Source organism: Lissotriton helveticus, chromosome 11 (assembly GCF_964261635.1).
Source record: "Lissotriton helveticus chromosome 11, aLisHel1.1, whole genome shotgun sequence".
NCBI lineage: Eukaryota > Metazoa > Chordata > Amphibia > Caudata > Salamandridae > Lissotriton > Lissotriton helveticus.
The window spans coordinates 692,259,189-692,280,639 of NC_136072.1; the positions used below are offsets into that span (position 1 = coordinate 692,259,189).

Consider the following 21,451-nt stretch of genomic DNA (forward strand, 5'->3'; position numbering starts at 1 on the left):
TAACAAACGTATACAGCAAAAAGTGGAGGTAATCGGGCAAAAAGTTGGGAGAAGGCCACCCTAAAGATTACAGATCTAGGAGTCAAAGTGCCACTGCAGTCAGTGCAAGACCTGTGAAGAAAGTGAAGGCCTTACAGAACATTTGGTTGTCATTGGCCAGTAATTTGCTTGATAAAGTCTAGACAAGAGGTACTGCACCACAACGTGACACATAGCCTTCATTCAACCAGTACAACAATACTAAAGGCAGTGACAACCATGGTCAGAGAAAGAGAAAAGGCAGTAATTAGTGGAGTACAAGAAAGCGCTAAAAGCATAAACATTTCTGACATGAAGAATCGCTAAAAGGAATTTAAAATCCAATACCATGCAAGGAGGTGCGAAGAGCGAAGAACCCAAAACAGCTACTCATTGGCGAAGAAGACCACACCTTTCAACTGGAGAGCAGGTACGACAACCCAAATGTTAGCAGGCAGCTAATACATGACAAAAGGGCTGGTACAAGCAGGCAGCAGATGCTGACGGAGCACAACTTCCTTTCGAGACTGCCAAAAAAGCAAAATATTGGAGTCAAATAGACTACCCAGACTGAAACCTCTGATGATTTCATTGATTCGCTGGATGAAGTAAATGACAAAAAGATAGTTAAATATCTAAAGAATTTGGGAGGTGACGGAGAAAAATAAGTGAAAAAGAAAATTCCAGAAGGTGATGAAATGATGTACAGTCAGAACAAAGAGGGGCTGAACCCCGAGTTCAATCCAATGCTGAATGTCAACAATGAAAGGTACATCTTTAGTCACAAAAGGCAGCTGGTGAAACGATGGCTGCATTTGTAGAAAGTCTGGCCCAAGGGCCCAAATGTGTTCATGCTAAGCGTTAAAAGTAAATCAAAACACAAGGCAGAAGGCCATAGGGCAATGTCTTCAAAGGAAAACAAGTTGGGTTTCCGATGTAGATTGTCGTTTCCACATGAGAGTAGATTTCCCATGATTGGGAAGGCTTTGGGGAAAAAAAAACATTTTGTAATAGTCTGCAAAACAAGGGATGGATCAAGTGCATTTCACCAGGAAAACAAAACTAGGCAAAATCGATTGTATCATGTCGAGAAAACACAATGGATGGCAGAAAGTTTCACATGCAACGTTCTACACATGGCCACAAAACCATGCGACAACATCAGTAGAGGTAAGTAGAAACTGAACAATGTTGATTGTCATCAAATTCTTTGTCTAAAAGTCCATCACCTTTATTGTCAAGCAACAGTGAGAAAAATGGGTGTGCAATTTCAATGTTGACTGCCAGACAACATGCACATTTAGGACTAGCTTCTTGCAGGGAAGAATGCCGGTCAACACTAGACTGACAAGTGAAAGTGTGAAATGTATTTGGACACTGTCCCAACATCACCCTGAAAGTAAATGGGTGCTCCGTAATTTTTATCATAGACAGTAGCATGTCGAAAAACCTTATGGCAGTGGAAAGTGTAAGGAACTGTCTCCTGTCCCAAGTTTAACTCTGTTTTAAAAATATATATATATATATATATATTTAGTGAACCAGGTAGAAACAATATGTAGCATCACAATGTATCCATAAATAACTCCATTATCAAAGCAAAAGTACATTGGTTCATTTGAGAGGAGTTTGTATACTTAAGCACACCGAGCATGAAAATCATAGTAAATAGTGGCACAGTGTTTCAACCCCCTAATTCATTGGGTAAATCATGTTATTGCGGCCTCCCTCCCAAATTTTTGGAAACTTCAGTAACACCCCCACTCTTTGGGAATAATGTTTTTCCCTGGATTTCACTTGCCTCATTTTATGGACCCGGAAGTCATAAGATGGGATATCCACTGATCTCCATTTTTGTAAAATCAAAGATTTGGCCACTAGAGACGCAATAAAGAATAGCTGCTTCTGGCGAACGGATAAGGTTAGTGTGATGTTAATTCCAAAAAGAGATCCCAGAGGGTCTGGAACTACGGGTACCTGGAGTTTCAAACTAAGCCACTGGAAAATTTCCTCTAAAAGTCTGCTAAACCGGTGCAGGTAAAACATACATGAAGAAGTCCCCTAGGTCATGACCACATCTAAAACATACCTCACATATAGAAGGAAACATTTTGTGTAGACTAGATGGTGTAAACAAAAGCATCCATTTTGAGGAAAAAGCCATTCTTTTAAAGTTGTGCTCCTGATGACTTTATGGGCCCAAGCATCATTTAATGCCCAGATATGTACATCGACCTTACACCCAGTGGAGGCCTCAATTTTATTCACAGGTATCGGAAAAATTTGGCATGGAGTTGTTGCTGCTCTACGCGATACCAATTGTCCTCTCTTATTACTTCACTGATGTAGGATGACTGGCTAATCGTGAAGGCTAATGCATATTTGGAGGTTGGATCTTTTGCATAAAATGGTAAAATTGAAGGTAGGAAAAAAGCGATATAGGAGGGATCACAAGAATTGTTCAATTTCAACTGAGGTTTCATGATTTCAGCTATCAAGAATTCCTCAAATCTGAGGATCCCTACCTTTTTTCAGTCCTTAATAATCCCCTTATCTATCTGGAACCTAAAAAGCCACAGTCTGTTATCAGCAAATCAGGGTGGATTTGGTAAAAGTGGAACTCTTCCTTCCATTGGATATGCCTAAAAAGTACTATATGCGGGAGATTGTACCTGTTGAGTTTCGGGAGTTTGGAATTTAAAAAAAAGGAGCTGAATATCACTCTCTAAAAGCATTTGAACAAGATAGAAGTTGTTGCAGAGATTCTGTGGAGCTACTGCCATAACACTCCAATCTAGAAATGTAGCTTGATATTAATTTGTAGGGTTTCCAATGTATTGCTCGGTTCCTTTCCACACCACACAAATTGTCACAACATCTGGTAATTTTCGCAAAAAATGTTTGGGGGAGCCTTAATCATTATGTTGGAAAACATAAATAGAAAAAGTGGGACAATAATCATTTTCACTAATGCCATACATCCGATTGTTAATGGGGAAAAACACTGTCATTGATGTAAAAAATTCTGAGCTTTACTAAGAGTTGGTAAGTAGTTAAGTTGGTTTAAATCCGAAAAGTCATGAGGTTCGCGAATACCGAAATATCTGATAGAGCCTGAAGCCTGACATTGTGTCCGCATGTCGATAGGTGGTGAAAGTTCGGAGTAGTTGAACAAGAGGGCTTCTGGCTTTGAATGGTTACGTCTATTGCCCCATAAATCTGAGAATATTTCAATTTTAGTAAATGCTCTAGCAATATTTTGCAATTATGTGTCCAGATAATGAATCAAGTTGTCAGAAAACAACTTGGTTTTGGGTTCCCCCTGTAGAGGTGCCCTAATCTGTGGATCTTGCTGCAAGGCTGTAGCCAGATGTTCAATAAGCAAGTGCAAATAGCACCGGAGGCATTGGGCAGCCCTGGCGAGTGCCACAACTGATTGACAATACTCCAGCTGTGTGCGAGTCTACATTGACTTTCGCTTCTGCCTTGTGGTATAAGCTTTACAGGAGCCTTACTCGCTTTGAAGGAAAATTAAACAAATGCAAAATGCTGAATAGGAAATCCCATTGAACTAAACTGAAGGCTTGTTCTGCGTATATTACAATAATAGCCACTTTGACATTATTGTTTGCAAAGTAATCGATATTGTACCAGGAACTTAGGGGCATATTACCAAGGGTGGCGATAGGCAAATATCGCCGGTTTAGCGGCCGTTTTCAGCTGCTAAGCGGCGATAAATCTATCACTCCATTAGCAAGCTGTCGCTAACTGATGTTTTTAGGCAATAGCGAGCGGTTTGGGGACAGCTTTGCATGTTAGCGATATTTATCGCAAATGACATACAAAGTGGGCGTACCCAACCTGTTAGCGACTGAAAACAGTTGCTAACGTTGCTATCGCCTATTAGCAAGGCAGGCGTAGCGATGGAAATATTCCCGCTATCGCCAAAAACCAACGCCTGCTCAGAATAGTTCTTAGCCATGTTATCCAATGGGAGGTGGATAACATGGCTAAGAGCATTTCATCGCTAATGTGTGAATATCGCTGTATTCTCAGCGATATTCACGCATTTCACCGCTATCGCTGGATATTTTAGCACAATGGAGAAAAACGTTGCTACTAGCATGTTTTCTCCGCTAACATATCCAGCGATAGGCAGCGATAAAAAAATCGTCGCTAAGTCTATTTAGCGATAATTATTGCTACTTGTTGGTAATATGCCCCCTAGTGTTTTTCGAAAGGTTTCTCTCTGATAGAAATCCAAACTGATCACTATGGATGACTTCTTGCACTAATAGAGTTATTCAAAAAGAAATATCTTTGTCAGTAGCTTGTTTATTTATTTACAAAGTTATATATATCGCGCTGGCTAGACCCGTAGGTATTAGAGCACTTTCCATGAGGATCAGCAAGTTGAAGATTACATGATTACTTCAGTTACAGATTCCAAGTATAGACATAAGAGAAAGATAGAGGGAAGGAAACATAACGGGGAGGCAACAAAACAATGTCAGATGTCCGCCTGGGTAGGTGACAGCCGTGGGGGTGAACCTGGGACAAACTCCTCTACAGCTGCACAGGACAGCTCCACCGGGCCAAAGGTGTTCGGACTCTGAGGTGAGAACAGACAGTCAAAAAACATGAGATAACGCCATAACATAAGTTATTTTCGTGTTACTTAGCAAAGACAGAAACGTCTTATGCGGAATAGAAGGTAGAGGGAGAAAGGTAAACAGGGGAAAATGAATGTAGATAGTGTCAGGCAGACCAGAGGATGGAAGAGACATCAGGGGAAACAAGCAGTCAAAGTGAAAGATAGGCAAGACCGTGAAGCATCGTTAAAAACAATGTCCGATGTCCGGCTGGATAGGTGACGGCCGAATGGGTGAACCATGGCCAGACTACTCTATAGCTAAATAGGACAGCTCAACCGGGTAACGTCCAATGGTACTCTGGTTCAGCTGTAATTACAACAGATTCGGTTTTTCACCCATGGGGCATCATCATAGTACACTCTAAAGCATTGGTCGCAGTATAATTGGGAACAAGATAAGTAGACCACAGGTTTTCGAGAGCAGAGGGACTTAATATACCTTAAATAGTGTTTAGTAGGCTAATGGGGTAATATAAACTTGCCTTATCTGACAATTCGTCCTTTTTCAAGAGGTTTGCAATTACAGCCCCTGTAACAGAGATGAACACCTCACAGCCATCAAGTTTTTCACTGAAAAATGAGACCAACAATTCCATGATCTGGGCCATGAAGATTGTATACAACTTGGCGGGCAGCCCATCACTTGCACAGACTTTCCCATTGGGGGTGGACTTTGTGGCTGCTTGAACTTTAACAAGAAGGATAGGAGCCACCGCCTAAGTCTGAAATATTCTATTAAGAGTAGGCAAATTGATAGCCCCATAATAATCACTGATTATTTCTAGGGAGTCTCTGGCTTCAGAGGTGTATAGCGCTTTTTATAATGCTATAGGTAACCCCTAGCTATATCCTCGGCTGGTCTGCTGTCGGACCCCTGGCCTTATCACAGAATGATTTGATGGATATGTTATAACTCCTATTCTTTACTGAACAGGCCAGAAACTTCTCACCATGCTTGCTCTCTTCACAGTGTTGTTAAAAGCATGTATTCTGACGTCTGCCCAAGACAGAATGATCTTTAAAATACTGTCTGGCTTCATTCAGTCTAGACCCGGACGTCTAAGAATAACATGCCAAATGAGCCTGTTGTGCTTGATCGATATCCTATTGCAGTGCTAGTGATTATCCATCCTTAACGTAGATATGTTTGCTTTCCATGAAAGTGTTTCACCCCTGATATAGTCCTTGCATGCCTCCCAGACTAAAAATGTAGAGGCTGAGTCTATGTTCCTCTTCAAGTATGCTGCAAGGTTGGATTGCTACTCAGTCAGTATTGGTAAACAGGGTTATATCTAATGCCCAGCATGGTGGTTCTACCTGTTTAATATCCATGCTTGGCTCTATCACGGGGAATGTCTGCAACCTCCACGCAAGGCAGCGAGCGGTTTGGAGTAGCGGCCTTGACGATTGTATGACTCGAAGGAGATGCTTATGCTTGCACTCCATTTTCAGGGAAATTCAAAATGAAACTTGGATCACCTGTCGTACATTTACTTAGGAATGGCAAGCAAGGTCATTTACATTTTGGATAATTGTATCGCCATCCCCCCAAACTAAAACTATAAGTAAGGGGTGGCAAAATGAGTCCTCAGAGAGACCAAGCAATTCAGTTGGGTGACTGCGAATGGCTGAAAGATGTTGCTGAAAGTGCAGATAGGAGGGATGAAGGAGCACTAATATCCTCGTTTCATCACTATCATAGAATGTTTAACCCTATCCAGAGGGTTTAAGAATAAAGATAGTTTAGGACATCCCTGAGGTAGCTTTATTAACCTTTTTGTTCTGCAGAGTAGATCCCCACATATATATTCATATTGTCTTCCCCATTTCCCTTTGCTCCATCCCTGGCATTGGTCTGTGCAAAGAAATTGTAGCAAGCCCAATGATGAAGCAAGCCAATATTAGTAGGTGAGGGCACTTTCAAAGGACCTTGCTTTTTTCCCATGTAGTGTCCTTGATGTAAGAGAATATTACATTCTGTTGGACCTGTCAGCCTTAGGGTGGTCTTCCCCTACCTTTTTGCCCTTTTACCGCCCATTTTTACCTTACCTTTTGTTGGACTTAGGACTCTGGGCGCCTCACCACTGCTAAACAGTGCTGAGGTGCAGGTGCTCTCCCCTAAAACCTTGTGAGGCTGGCATATCTGCCACAGAGACTGCACCATCACTACCAGAGAGTCTCCACAACATCCCAAAGGAACTTCTTTTCTATGAACAACATTTTAAAGAGTCTTCAACCTATTAAAGATTGCCTTTTTAGGACTGCAGCCTTTTTAAGCTAAAGGAAACTTCCTGTCCTTGGAACACAGCGTTTTGAAGACTGCACTTTGGAACAGCAACAACACTCTCAAGATTTGCTCTGCAACGCTGTGCCTGCCCTCAGCACTGCTTGCCCCGTGATCCTCCCGAGGGCTCTGTGATTGCCTCTGCTTCTGGCACAAGCTGACTGAAACTGGCCCTGAGGTCATCGCCACTGGGACCGGAGCGTGCTGTGTAGCGCTGAGAAGCGAAGCGCTGTGTGGCAGGAGGCTCCGTCGTTGCCCAGGATTTGGAGGCACTGTTAAGCGCTGTGCTAAAGGAGCGCTGTGTGGCCATGACCCCCGGACTGAGGGAAGAAGCGCTGTATGTGTACTAGCACCGGCAGTTCAGGGATATTCATATCGGCCACCCCGTAATCACCGCTGAGTCCCGGGAGCTTCGGGAGCCTAGGGCGCGTCATCCCCAACGTCAGGGGAAAGCCGCGCTGCGTTTGGTTCCCGCCCGCCGGTGTCACCTGGCAACCGGGATTCCCTTGGTGGGAGTGCTGCAGCTAAAGACCGGGGACGCGACCAAGAGCGGGAGGGGCTGCCGCACCCCCACCCGTGCAACACCTGCTGAACCCGAGGCCCCAGGGGGAGAGGAGCCTCGCACCCGCGCCCGCAACACCCCCCACAGGTAACGCCTCAGTGCAACCAGGCTGCTGCGAGGGGGCGGGGTGCAGGTTGGCCGGGTACCTGGAGTGTGAGCTTTGTGCTTGGCTGGGAACCGTCCTTCACTGACCGGCCTACGGGGGCATAATTACTTGGTAATTGACACTGGGGGATGCTTCGTGGCCGCAGGGGGAACACCTTTACATCGCACAAGGGCGAAAGCGCCTCTGCAAGCATTGGGGCATTTTTTTGCATTACCAGCAGCGCCTGGGCAGCTGCACTTCCTACGCTGGAAGCATCATTTCTATGAGAGGCATACTTATTACGCTACAAGGGAACTTTGGCCTAAGAACCTTCCCACAGTGAATTTTTACCGTAAGAACCCACCTCCTAGTGAACTTTTGCCATCCAAGGACACTGTGAGAAAGACATTACCAGCAGGAGCCCTTGGCACACATGAGCTTTTGGTGATTTGATCAGGCCTGGGACCTGGATTCATTCTTACTGATTATTGATCTTGCTTGGAAACTGGAATCCTTTTTATTATTGATAGGCCTGGGAACTGGATTCATTTTTATTGATTATTGATCTTGCTTGGAAACTGGAATCATTTTTATTATTGATCTTGCCTGGAGCTGGATTTACCTGCTTTTGGTTCTCGCATAATTTTTAGGTAAAGAAATTCTTATTCTTATACAAAACTGGTGTGGTGTTCCTTTTGTGAGTGTTTTTACTGTATCATCGCCGTTGTGTGTTGCACAATTACTTTACACATTGCCTCTGAAGTTATGCCATTGCTGCTCTGCGCCAAGCTACCAGGTCGGAAGCGGTGGTGCCTACTTGGACTAGGGTGCATACCCCTGCCAACTAGAGACCCCGGTTCTAACACATTTCCTCCTTTTGTTATTGTGTGTGTAAGTAGGCCTGGGTTACCATCGAAACTTAAACACAATACAAGAGTATGCTCAAGGAATTAGCGCATAATCACAATAAGTTAGTAAAGACAGTTCTAATTGAGGCATTTAATTCAAGTATGGTGCAGGTGTAGTCCCTAGTTTGCAATATATAGGTGCACTTAGCAATTGCAGTGTGGGGCCCTGACAAGAATGTGTCTAAGACTAACAGCCATGTCTGCTTCCCCGTGTGACATCACTGCTTCTGGGAGCTTTGGCATAGCATGTCTCAAAGCCTCTCCTGTCACCTCAGACAAACAAATTGTATTCTTACACTGCCACAGTATTCTCTTGGTCTAGAAAAAACCTGCATTAGGATCGGACTTGTGAGAAACCAATACTTTACAATGATGACACTCAACAGCTGCACACGTCAAAATGTTTGAGGATTAACAATCTGTGAGAAATTGGGGTTGTTGGTTGACTGGGATGTGAGCCCTGGTCAAGAAGCAACCACAATCCTTGAGTGAGGCACAAGCCAACACTAAATTAGCCTATACTCAATCCTGTGGTGGCTTGGCATAGACAAGTCAAGCTTAACTTAAAGACAATGTGTACAGTATTTGTGCAACACTTTAAACTGTCGATCCACACAGGTCCCCACTCTTCAGAATTGGCTGTGGCAACTCTGGTCTGTCCTTGGTATGGAGAAACTCTCTTTGGAGACAGCTCGGGAGAGGGCGAAATATGCGGAGCTATGGCAGCCTTTCCTGTCCCTGCTGGCCACTGAATTTCTAGAAGTGACCTGTCCTAGGTACTTAAGGTTGCTCCGATTGTCACAGGTGAATGACGGAATGGTATAGAAGTGTGAGGTGGTATGTATGATGTGGGAGGATGGATCCGGAATGGGGGTGAGGGGTGGGGGAGTTGGGGAATAGTTCAGGGAGGTGGGTTAAAGTTAAGGTTTTTTTCTTTTTATGTCTCTAGGAGCATTGGACAGACTCTGCCGATTGGGCTAACAGCCCCCGAAATTTGTTGGACAAAGTGACTCCTGCATACGGTGGAGCTCTGCTGATATTGCTATAACATTGGGCGCACTGTCATCTGTATGGTACCTTGATATTTCTCAGCTTTGTGTAAGAGCCTTTCTTTTTGCAATACAAAGATTTAATACTAAACTGTAACACAGTTGCATACACTACAAAACGATCCCACCCCAGCTTAGAAAAGTTAAGCAACGTTTTATAAATAAAACAGACCAAGACAGTGGAACCGGAGTTATGTTTTTGTAAAGGTTTTTGTGAAAACATCTTCAAAAAGCACAACGCACCAATAAGGGATAGCTGGTCATGCTGGAATGGGTCAAAGTCACATCTTAGGCTGACAGTGATGGAGTGCAGGTGGGCTACAGTCACTAGGTTAGGCCTGCTGAGGGTTTGCCTTCTTAAAGTCCCATTTGCGCATGCCAAGAGTCCCTTTTGAGCTTGAGGGGGCCACAAGGAGCTGGTAGGGCATCACAGGAGGCTGCCGGTGTAGCACAAAAAACAAGCACAATGTACCAGGTGGGCATATCAGGAGATTCATGTTGGCGGTTCGTGCAGTAATCGATGCTGCAGTGCAAAGAGTCAGGCTGAGGAGCTTTGCGCTAAATCACAGTGTAAGTGGTGAGGTCATGATGCCGACTGCCCCATTCGCAGTCGCAAATAATTTAGCTCACTGAGCCATACCAAGGGTCCAGCACCTGAGGGGCATCACTTTGGGGTCAGGAACACACTTCAGCTGGGTCCAGGGAATAGTGCAGGATGTTTGGGAGACTTGTATGTCCCTGAGGTTCAGACCAGGAGGCCAGCAGACCAGCCCTTGGATCCACTCTGGTGTCCTAGTCCAAGATGAAGTCTAGTTCTTCCTCCCCAGGCAAGAAGGCAGCAGGTTACTGCAGCAGGGCAGCAGGTCAGTACAGCAGGGCAGAAGTATCTTCAGAGTATCGGTCCAGTAGAGTGGCAGTAGCTTCAGCAGCACAGTGGTCCTTCATCCTGGCAGAACATCCACAGGTCCAGAAGTATACAGAAGAGTTGGTACCTGAGGTCCATTATTTATACACAGTTGTACCTGTGAAATGGAGAGAAGCTTCTAGAGGCATGCCTTTGAAGTGCATAGACGCCCTGCTTTCCTAGCCCTGGCTCCAGACTAACTAAAGGGAGTAAGCAGTCCTTTTTGTGGAGACAGGACACACCCTAATATAGTATAAGTGGACCTGGGCCCGCTCCTTCCTCCAATCCTGCTAGTGATGGCGCATCCAGTTACACAGAAGCTCTCCATTGTGTGTGGCTGTCTAGCACAAAGCCCAACTGTTACCCACACCCAGTCATGTGACCCAGAGACAAGTTTCAGGTACCAAATGGATAAGGCAAGAAAATGCCAACTTTATAATAGAGGCATTTTCAAAATTGAAATTTAAAATTTGATTGCACCATAAGTTTGGATTTTAAAATGCAATTCCAGTGACACCTAACATGAAATGGTTACCTTTATTTTTTTTTAATGTATTTATATAGGTTTTATATAGTGCTAGCTAGACCCGAAGGGATCAGAGCCCTTTACAGAATCGAGAAAAAGGCAATAATACACTCACTGAGTATATGATGCATGGCAATCTTAAGTTCAAGTACAAAAAACAGTATAAATACACATGAAAAAAAAATTAGTAAGTGAGGGTGGAATACAAAAAACTACAATACATACACTGACAGAAGTTTGGCTCTGAGTTTGGTTACTGATAGTAGTCAAATCGCATAATTTGAGTCCAAAGAGAAAAAGAGCTTCTAGGCAAGAGAGGCAAACAAAGAAAGCAGCCAGCTGTTCAATGGGATCAGAACTGAGAGAGAGAGACGAATAGAACTGAGTTCAAGAATTGCTCATGTACTCCAGTATTTTTTGAGGAAATAGCGTTTGAGGTCTCTTTTGAAGCCAATGAAGGAGGGGTTGCATCGTAAGTCCCTCCAGAGAGAGTTCCATATGCTGGAGAGCGTTACCCAAAAAATAGCGAGCCTGGGTTGACTTCTTCTTCAGTTTGGGAGGAACGATATGTATGTTGGAGCTTTTCAGTGATCTGGTTCTTCCTGCTTTTGTGAGTTTTCTACCTAAATAGTCAGGGTGCGTGAGGAATGGATTTGTGGGTGATACAGGCAGTCTTGTAATTGTATCTTCCTTCAATGCGAAGCCAGTTGAGGGTCTTAAGTGCAGGAGTAATGTGTTCATACCGTTTAATATCTGTTATGAGTCGGGCTGCCATGTTTAGTACTGATCTAAGAGGAGCAAGGTGCATTTTTGGGGTTCCTGTAAGGATAGCATTTCCTTAGCCAAGTTTGGAGAGGATCAATGATTGAACGACCCATTTGAAATCCTCTGAGGGAATGAATGGTTTGATTTTTTAATGTGTTTTAGTATGTAATTTGCTCCTTTGGCTGAGTTTTTGATGTGATCCTTCATTGACAAGTTTTTATCCAGGGTGATTTAACTGAGTTGAAAAGAGTGAGAGAACAATTTAGAGCCTTCAGGTCACTGATCCAGTCTTTGATTGGAAAGTGGTTACTTTTGGGGAGAACAGAATTATTTCTGTTTTGGTGGTGTTTCATTTTAGATGGTTGGAGTTAAACATGATTGTATATTACTCAGTGTGATGTTGAGATGTAAGATGTCACTGGGTGATTTGATTTTGTAGTGGAGTTGAGTGTCATCACCATAAAGAAGAAATTTGATCCCGGCTTGCTTCAGGATGATACTAAGGGGTTCCATGAAGAGTTTGTAAAGTAAAGGGGAGAGGATTGAACCCTGGGGGATGCCAAGAGAGACAGGTGTGGGTTTCGAGAGGCACAGCTTGATATTGATTTGTTGTGATTAGTGTCGAATGTAAGGAGTGAACCCTTTTAAAACTGTGCCATTGATACCGGATCAGATCTTCAGTGATTCCAGTGAGGCTGGGTGATTCAGTGTCACAGGCTGCCGATAAGTCAAGTAGGATACGTATGCATGCATCACTTTCGTCTAGGGATCTATGGATTTCATCTGCGATATTGAGCATGTCCATTTCTGTGCTACAGTCTTTCCTGAAACCTAATTGGGAGAAGACTAGCAGATTGGAATCCTTTATATGCCAGTTGAGTTTTTGTGAGACACATTTTTCCATGGTTTTGGTTAGGAAAGGGAGGTTAGAAATAGGTCAAAGGTTGTTGAGATCATTATGGTCTGCCCTGGAATTTTTGGGAATGGGTATGATTTAACCTAGTTGGAGGGAATCGGGTACACAAACCGAGGTGAGTGAAGTATTGATGATTTCTGTCCAAAACGGGGTGATGATGTGGTTTAGGTTATGTACTATTTTTGCAGGGAAGGGATCTTTGGTGTGAGAAGTGGGGTTTAATTTCGCAATAATATTGAAACCTTCAAGGTGTGTTATGGGTTTGAAGACTGACCAATTGATGCTGCTTTTCAATTGGATGTTGAAAAGGTTGCTGTTTGTTCCATTTGGGGCCGTGTGGTCATTGGAGCAATCAGGAGTTGTGACTGCGGTGGGGGGGGGACTGACAAAGAGGATTGTTGGTATGATGGGTGGAGTTGTGGCTTGAGGGAAAGATTGCTCAATGTTAGTTATTTTGTCCGAGAAGAAGCTGGCAATATCTTAACAATGTTCATTAGTGGCTATTATTCCTTGTGGGAAGGAAGAAGTAGTTTGTCATTTGACATTTTTAAAGAGATCTCTGGGCCTGTTCTTTGCACGGTTAAGTTGGATGCGAAAGAAGGTTGCATTTTTTTCTGAAGATGTGCTTCTTATATGACATCCTTACAGTTCTGAGTAGAGTTAGATGTTATGACCAAGGGTTTTGTCTCCAAGCCTTTCAGCTTGTCTGAGATTACTTCTTTCGTTACTGAGATCAGAGTTAAACCAAGATTTTGATTGGATTTATCTTAGTTTTAATTTGAGTGGTGCGACTTGGTTGAGAACTTCTGTTATAGCAGTGTTGAAGTGGGCAGTGAGGTCATTTACCGTATGAGAGGGACCGTGATGTTGTAGTTGTTTACAGATCTTGGCTTCTAGATCGGTAATTGGGACTTGTTTGAGGTTTTTAGTCCACTGCTTAGGTTTATTCATTGAGGCGAAGTTTGATTTAACAAAGGTATCGATATTGAACAGTATGAGATGGTGGTCTGACTAGTCAATGGGTAAGACGGCATTGAGGAAAACCACTTCATTGTTGGTGATAATCGCGTCAAGTGTAGTGCCTTTGATATGCATTGGTGTATTGCAGAGTTGTTTTATGTCATACATTTCTAGAAGGATCATGAGGCACCTAACTGGAGTCTTCTGCATTGTTCCAGTGTATGCTTAAGTCTCCCAAAAACACAACTTTCATATCAGTTAAGTAGAACTGAGTTGGTAGGTCAGATAACTCTTCAGCAAAGAGGGTGCTATAACCAGGAGGGCGGTAGATGGTGTGAAGAATAAAAGGAGGGGAGCCTTTACCTTTAAGTTCAAAGCTGAGGTAATCAAAAGTCGAGTAGTCAGCCTTCTTTGATATGGAAAGATGATTTTCAGCTTTTTGGATTATGGCTAGACCTCCACCAGTTCTTTCAAGTCTGTCATGTCTAATGATGAAGTAACCAAGAGGAGTAAGCAGGTCAAGTATGGGTGTGGAGTGGTTGTTGATCCAAGATTTTGTGAGGAAAGCATTATCAATTCCCTCACTGAGTAAGGTGTTAGCCATATGGCGTGTTGAGCTGCCGATCTGCAGTTGACGAGCATGCAAGATAGAGGTGAGGGGACGGTCTTTAGCAGGTTGTATAGTCTGAATGGTGGTGAATCGAGCTGGAGGTCTGAGATAGTCGGTAATTACATAGGTTCTATTTGTGCCCTCTATTGGAGGATTGTGGACAATGGTCTAGGTCTTGGCTGCCGATCTACAGTTGACGAGCAAACAAGATAGAGGGCAAGGATTGTTTATCACAGATTGTAAGGGCTGAATGATATTGAGTTGGGTAGGGGGTCTGGGTGAGTCTAAATACAAGGGTTCTATTAATGCCCACTATTACGGGATTGAGGAGGGAGGATTGTGAACCATGGTCTGGGTCTTGGGGAGGTAAGATTCGATGAGAGTATCTGCTTCTAATGTGGATAAGGGGCAGTGAGAATGACGGGCCTGTGGGCTTGTCAGCACAGGGGTGTGGAGAGCCAGGGGGTGTCTTGTAAAGCTGCCAGAGAACCTGTGTGAAGGTGTGATTTCAGATTCTCATAAATGTGAGAGAAGGCTAGGAAGGCCTGATTTGAGAGATCCGTTCTAAGATGTGCTAAGTCAGTTGCTAGAGAGTCAAGTTTACGCTTCATACAGTTCAAAATCCGAGTGAGAGTATTATTGATGCATTCCGCATAGGTGGAGGGGAAAAATGCAGCTTGGTCCCATTTGGAAATTACCCTTCTAAAATGTAATAAGGTTGTGACAGCTCAATATGGCAGCTTAGTTTGGCTGCTTCAACCCAGAGTGAGAGATGTGATGGCCCTGAATACACCCATGATGTATCTAAACACTCAGATGAAATAAAATCAGTGGCAAACTACCTGAGGATCAAATTCTTACCCCAAAACGTCACTTAGATAGGGTTTTGCCCTCCTGGTGATTCCTATGCTGACTCCTTTGTTGTTTGGAGAGCTGCTGAAATCAGGTTGCCGGATTGCAGACGTTAAGGAGCTGGATAATCATTAATGCTGAACACTATAAGAGTGCTGATCTTCTTGTAAGATCTATCGTTTTGATGAAGCAAAAAACATTTTTCATTTTTTTCTAGTTTTCTATATTAGCGCTACTTTTATTCTATGTTCAGCTGCCTACCCTACTACTGCATAGCCCAGAGAGGCGATAACTATGCTTGTGTGAGTCACTAATGTAACCTACCTTTATGCAGATGCTGTCCTTTTGATGGGGGAAAGATAATGTATTTCTTACACTTTTGCAGCCTATCATACTTTTGGGCTACTATGGGCTATTGTAGCTACCAATCATCAAACTGATACCTAACTGAAATAGATGAGTGATCCTTATGTAGGGGAGTCCTGAGAGTGCTTTTGTTGGAAATGTGATTGTTTATTGTGCTTTTACAATATGCATTATTTGGGCTACAATTAAGGTACACTGGGTGTCTTTCTTACTAGCCGCAAATAAAATACCTGCCCATTGTAATATCAAGCAAATTATTCTTGTGGACCATGGAACTGTCTTACATCCATTAAACTCAGCTACTGTTCCTTCTATGTTCAAATGGCATTTTACAGGCAACCCTATTGAAAAGTTTGGGCTACAACATTCCCTTTTGGTCTATGTATTCATATCAAAACTTACAGAATGTGACCTTAGCTCATTGTCTTAAATCCTTGCAAAGAGTCATTATAAAGCTTGTACTGTGCTCCAATACTACATCCTTCAAACTACTGCAACTGTAGTGCCTCCTTGTTATCCGCACATCATCTATCACCTCAGAATCAGTACTCCCTATCACATAAGCTTGAGGCTATTTCAGTTCCACTGTGCCACTCCTTCATAGTCACTCAAGTTCAAAAAGTAGCATGGCTGAGAAAGACCAGACGATACAAAAAATAGCCTTGAAAAGATCTAAAACTAGTCCTCCAATCCCACTTTACCTAAATTTGAATCAATATCTACTATGGAGGTGCTACTTAAGAAATTAGAGAAAGTGCATGATCGCGCCACCTCCACTAAGAACAATATATACAATATGCAAACTGATATCACAATGATTTAAAATTAGGTTAAAAAGATCAACAGCAGTGGCATAGGATTGAATCAGCAGCCTGGAAGACCGAGAATCATCAAAAATGATGCAACTCGCTACCCTTACTACGGTCTCTCTCATATTACGTAGAGAAATAATGGTTTAGAAAGACCAGAATAGTAGGAGCAATATTCAAATCTTTGGTCAAACTGAAAGTTCAGGACTTTAATGCCTGTATCTGGGAGATGTGGATTCCACAAATGACTGGCTTATCTTTCAGAAAGACTTTGAATTAGAAAGAGCTCCCAGGGTCCAGGCCTGTCTCAATCCAGGTAAGAAATCCAAGATCAATTGTGTGTAAACCTCTTAGATTCCAACACACAGAACTCATATTGAACTATCTGAGGAAAAATAACCACTGCATCTGGAAAGATCACAAGATACAAATCTCTCAAGATTTCTCAAAAACCACAGTGGACGCTAGGAAAGTCTTCTTAGCCCTTAGACCAAGACTGAGAGCTAGGAACATGGAATTTTCTTTTTTTCTTACCCATTATTCATTTATTAGCAGCACTGGTGGTTACCTTCAATATTACTATAGTAATGCATAAATATATGCAGCAACAGTGTCTGTATATTTTGGTTTTTGAGGTTTTTTGATCTATTCATGACCTTTGTTTAATTTTGCTAAAACCAATAAAAAGCTTTGAAATAAATATTTCTGTAACCGGATAAAGATTTTACTACTTATACTACTAAATTAAAAGGAATTGACTGTGGTAACTCTGGTGTTATCCAATTGGAGAGGTAGGCCTTGCAGTAGCTACAACATATTTTAAGAGTTTTTCACTGCCAGAGCATGTAAAATTATATGTCCATCATTTCCATACAAATTCCCTGCACACTGGGCTGGTCAGTGCCTACTTTAGGGGTGACATTATGAAGGAAGGTTTGGGCCTGGTGACTTATAATGAAGGAAGGTTTGGGCCTGGTAAAGGTCTGACATTACAAGGTGGAAATGGCAGTTGAAAACTGGACACATTCAGGCTGCATTCGCAGCCCTGAGACATATTTATGAGGCTACTTAAGTGGGTAGCACAACCAGTGCTGCAGGCCCAACTAGTAGCATTTAACTTACAAGCCTGGATAAATATAGGGGTCGATTCCGATTTGGGAAAAACCGCTCCGAATAGCCGTACGGAGCGTTTTTCCTGTACGAATCGTACCCTGCAACATCCTCCGTACGTACGATGAAGTACGATTCGTACCAGGAGCTGGACTCCGTACAAATCGTACAGAGACTGTACGAATCAAATCCCCGTACGAATCTCCCTCGGAACCCGCTGTACGCGACATCCATATGGTTCACGGCTGGTTTTTCCGACCCAGCAAGTACGATTCATGTCGGGTACGCACCTTACGAAGCTTTTTCTACGGGAGCCGAAAATGTCCGGGGAAGCAGAGTTCGCCTCGAAACAGGTCCGGAACGGCCCCCCTCTGGGTTTGGTGCGTACACCCTATGATCGCAGGGGTACACACCGTACCCATGCGATCATGGGGTGTTCGCACCGTACCCCGCAATCATCGGGTCAATGCACCATACCCCATGTTCGCTGGGTGTATGGTGCGTACACCCTGCAATTGCGGGGTACGGTGCGTACACCCCATGATCACAGGGGTATGGTGCGTACACCCCATGATCACAGGGGTACGGTGCGTACCCCTGCGATCATGGGGTATACGCACCGTATGGTGTGTATGTGATTGTGTGCTTTTCTGTACGAATCGCCCTTACCTGACGTGGACCGTGCGAATCGCGTCCTCATACCCCAGTCCGTATCATACTCGTTGGGTCGTACGGCATGTTTACGAGTCGTACGGTTCACGGTTTCAGCCTTGCAATACGTACAGATCGCGACGATCCGGACGGATTAACGAAATACGGATTGTACTACGGGACTCGGACGGACGGGTACGATTCGTACGGAGAGTGCTCCGGATATGAATCGTACGGACGGTTTTGTTCCAGGATCGGAATCGGCCCCATAGTGTGACCTTACTAGGGACTCGCAAGCAGGTCAAGAGTGCCAAGTGCGTATATAGGCCAGTGTTACCATGTTTTAGGAGACAACCCAAGCACAGTATCACTGGTTAGCAGTGGTAAAGTGCACAGAGTCCTTATCCCAATAAAAACATACTCAGCACAAATAGGAGGAGGAAGACAAAAAGTCTGGTGATGAACCTTTAGAGAGAGTCAGGCCCTACACAATCAAAATGCTGTGTAGGTTTGTAATTTATGTGACTTGAGATCCTTTTAAGTATTGATCTTGTGTGCTCTCCCTCCACAAGCTAAACATGCATCACTGTATTACTGAAGTTAAACAAGAAAGGCTGTGCTTTTAATCTCTGCTGGTGGATCATTATGATGTTTGTCATTAAACATGGCACAAGCCACAGGCTGGTACAGTGGGATCCTGGCAGGAGCGCACCAATTTTTTATCATTTGAATTAGATAAAAATTGGCCACTACAGAAATGCCACAGTTGTTGATAGCCAGTTGCCTTCATCCTGACCAATTGTGCCCAGATTCAGCCAAAGAGCAACTCAGAGAGGGTTATTGTAAGTGACTAAGGAATGGGCGGGAGCACGTAGTAAGGTAGTATCTTAACGTTTAAATGTCGTGAATTTAGGTATTATGATAGAGTCACTATTGCCAACATAGACAAGTTTTGTTAAATAGGTGGAGTTGTGCTACGTCCACAATTACGAACAGGGTATAATGAAGCTCTGAGCTAACCTGGTCCTCTGTGGCCTGCAGCATTTATCAGACCACAGAGTTCCAGGGTGGCTAATATCTGCTGAGTCATATTTCATGGGGGCATTTTCCTTGTTTACATCCAGTCTACTGTGGAGGTAGGCAGTGGTGAGGAAAATTTATTTATTTATTTTATTTATTTAGCGATTTATAAAGCGCCTGGTGACCCGGAGGCATCCCCGCGCTAATGATACAAGTGAAGACCAGAGGGGGAAGGGGAGCTTATTTGGGGAAAAGCAGAGTTTTCAGTTTTTTACGGAAGAGGAGGTGGCAGGGAAAAGCTATAGAACCTAACATCTGTTGCGCTTGAGCAAGATAAAGGGGTCCCAAAATAGCTCATTTACAGTGAACACAGTGCGGGTAAACAAAAAGGAGCATCTGTTAGGTGCTACTTATTTTTTTTGTTAAATAATTTAACCTTCATCCAAGGGCTCAGAAGACCTTCCTGACCCTTGGGAAAGACTAGAATGGGTATTTGAAAGGAAGCATTGGTTTAAATTTGAATCCCAAATCTTGGGTATAGCAGAGGGGCACAGGCGATGGGGCAGGTGTCAGATACCAGTATTCTTAGTTTAGAATGCTGCCTCACTCTTAGATAAACAGTGTCACGGGCACAGAAGAAGCTCCTAGCTCTTAGTAGAACTTGGAGAGTTAGTTGAAAAGAACACCAGGCCCACATTTAAATCCTGTTTATCTTTGGAGGTGAAAGCACAACTGACGTTATTACCTTCAAAATCCCCACCCCACACTGATTGGGTGAGGCGAGAGACCACCCAAGAACTTGTTAGCTCATAGGCAAGGCTAAGAACGTTTGCAGAGACAGGGTCGTTGTTACCTATCCCTTCGAGATATTATTGTTAAATCTGTCCCTTTGGCAAAACCATGGTTCATTTTACCCCCATGTTCCTGCTTAGTCCAGTGGGGGTTGGGGTAAACAACCTACATTCATCTCTGTCCTGGCTGTCAAACAGTGGCTTTATTTCTGATAAAGTATTCATGAAATTCATAACAACTGCAATTACTATTTTCTATGAGTAAATCGGAACCTTTTTGCTTTTAAAGAATATTCTATTTTAATTGATTATGTTGAAGTGCTTTTCCATAAGGTTTTCAAGGAAATTGTTGGTTTGAATCTGTAATTATCATGCTCATTTTGTTTCCATTTTATATGATGCTATACAACTCGTTGCTGTTATGAAGTAAGTAGTACAATTGGAAAAATTAATTTCTACAAAAATTAACCAGACTTGCTCCTTTAGATGTTGGTTCTATGGTGTAACATTACATTTAATAGACTATAAATGTTTAGTAAACGCTGTAACTCATTCTTTATTCGCTTACATATTAATTGAAGCAGGTACATCATACATTACGCACTTAAATATAAACATGTATTTGATGATTCATGTCTTGTAGGTGTTGCCAAGAAATCTTGCCATTCCCTATTGGGAAGTCTCCCAGGTCCTTGGATTGCCACCAATCTTGGTGCATGCAGATTTTGTATTGGTTAACTGGAAGAAAAGGAATCCTGATGGGTGAGATGCATTTACATTTAAAAGATCTAATCTAATTTGGGCAAAATTTGATTCAAAAGTATTTTGGACTGAGTGTGAAACGGAAACTTGCATAGAATCACAAAATCACACATGTACAAAAATTTTGCCCCTAAAGGCAAAATATTTTGGAAGTTTCATAGCTATATCATATTACAAACATTTCCTGCAGGAAAACACCTCTATTTCATTCACTTTACATAGGCATTTTTCCCAAACCCACCCCAAAACATCCTAAATTACAGGACATTAACCCTCACCTTAAACATAGGTCGAACTCTTTAAACACCCAGGCCAGTATATTTCTACTGGTAAGCCTTACCATTACAGTATCCCTAATACTAACTCTAATCCAAATTCTAACTCAAACCCTAACAGCACTTGTAAACTAACCTTAACTCAAACTCTAACACTAAATGTAACCATTTGCTAACTTGCCCTAGCACTGACGGGGCCTAGCGCATCAACTAACCTTCTGTTATAGAGCAGAAATGATTAAAATGAAAAAATATTTGTACTTGTGTGATCGATTTTTCTATTAATATTATGAGTAAATGTATGTTAATTTTCACTAATAGTCTTTCTTTTCTTCTCAATGGTATCTTCATTTGCACGTCAGTCACAGTATCTCTCCCAACTCAGCATATATATCAGCTTGGAGAGCATTCTTAAATGTGTTCTAATTGGCTAATTTTTAAGATTTGATATTAAGGTTTAGTGACGATGGGCAGCAATTACTCCATGCAGGGTTTGATGTAAATCTATTTAGTAGTGGTCAGCCGCGGCCGGTAGTGGGAGTACCGGCCGGGCGGTGACGCGGGGAGGGGGGGG

At 42.9% G+C, this 21,451-nt stretch overlaps 1 protein-coding gene across 2 annotated transcripts in view; it reads left to right on the top strand.

The window, feature by feature from the left end:
* Positions 1 to 21,451, top strand: part of LOC144791782 (indoleamine 2,3-dioxygenase 2-like) — a 280,183-nt gene that overhangs the window by 139,299 nt on the left and 119,433 nt on the right. For both annotated transcript variants that reach the window (XM_078666549.1, XM_078666548.1), the window contains exon 4: positions 20,484 to 20,602. In XM_078666549.1, the coding sequence (XP_078522675.1) occupies positions 20,484 to 20,602 (119 nt within the window). The remainder of the gene's footprint in view (positions 1 to 20,483; positions 20,603 to 21,451) is intronic.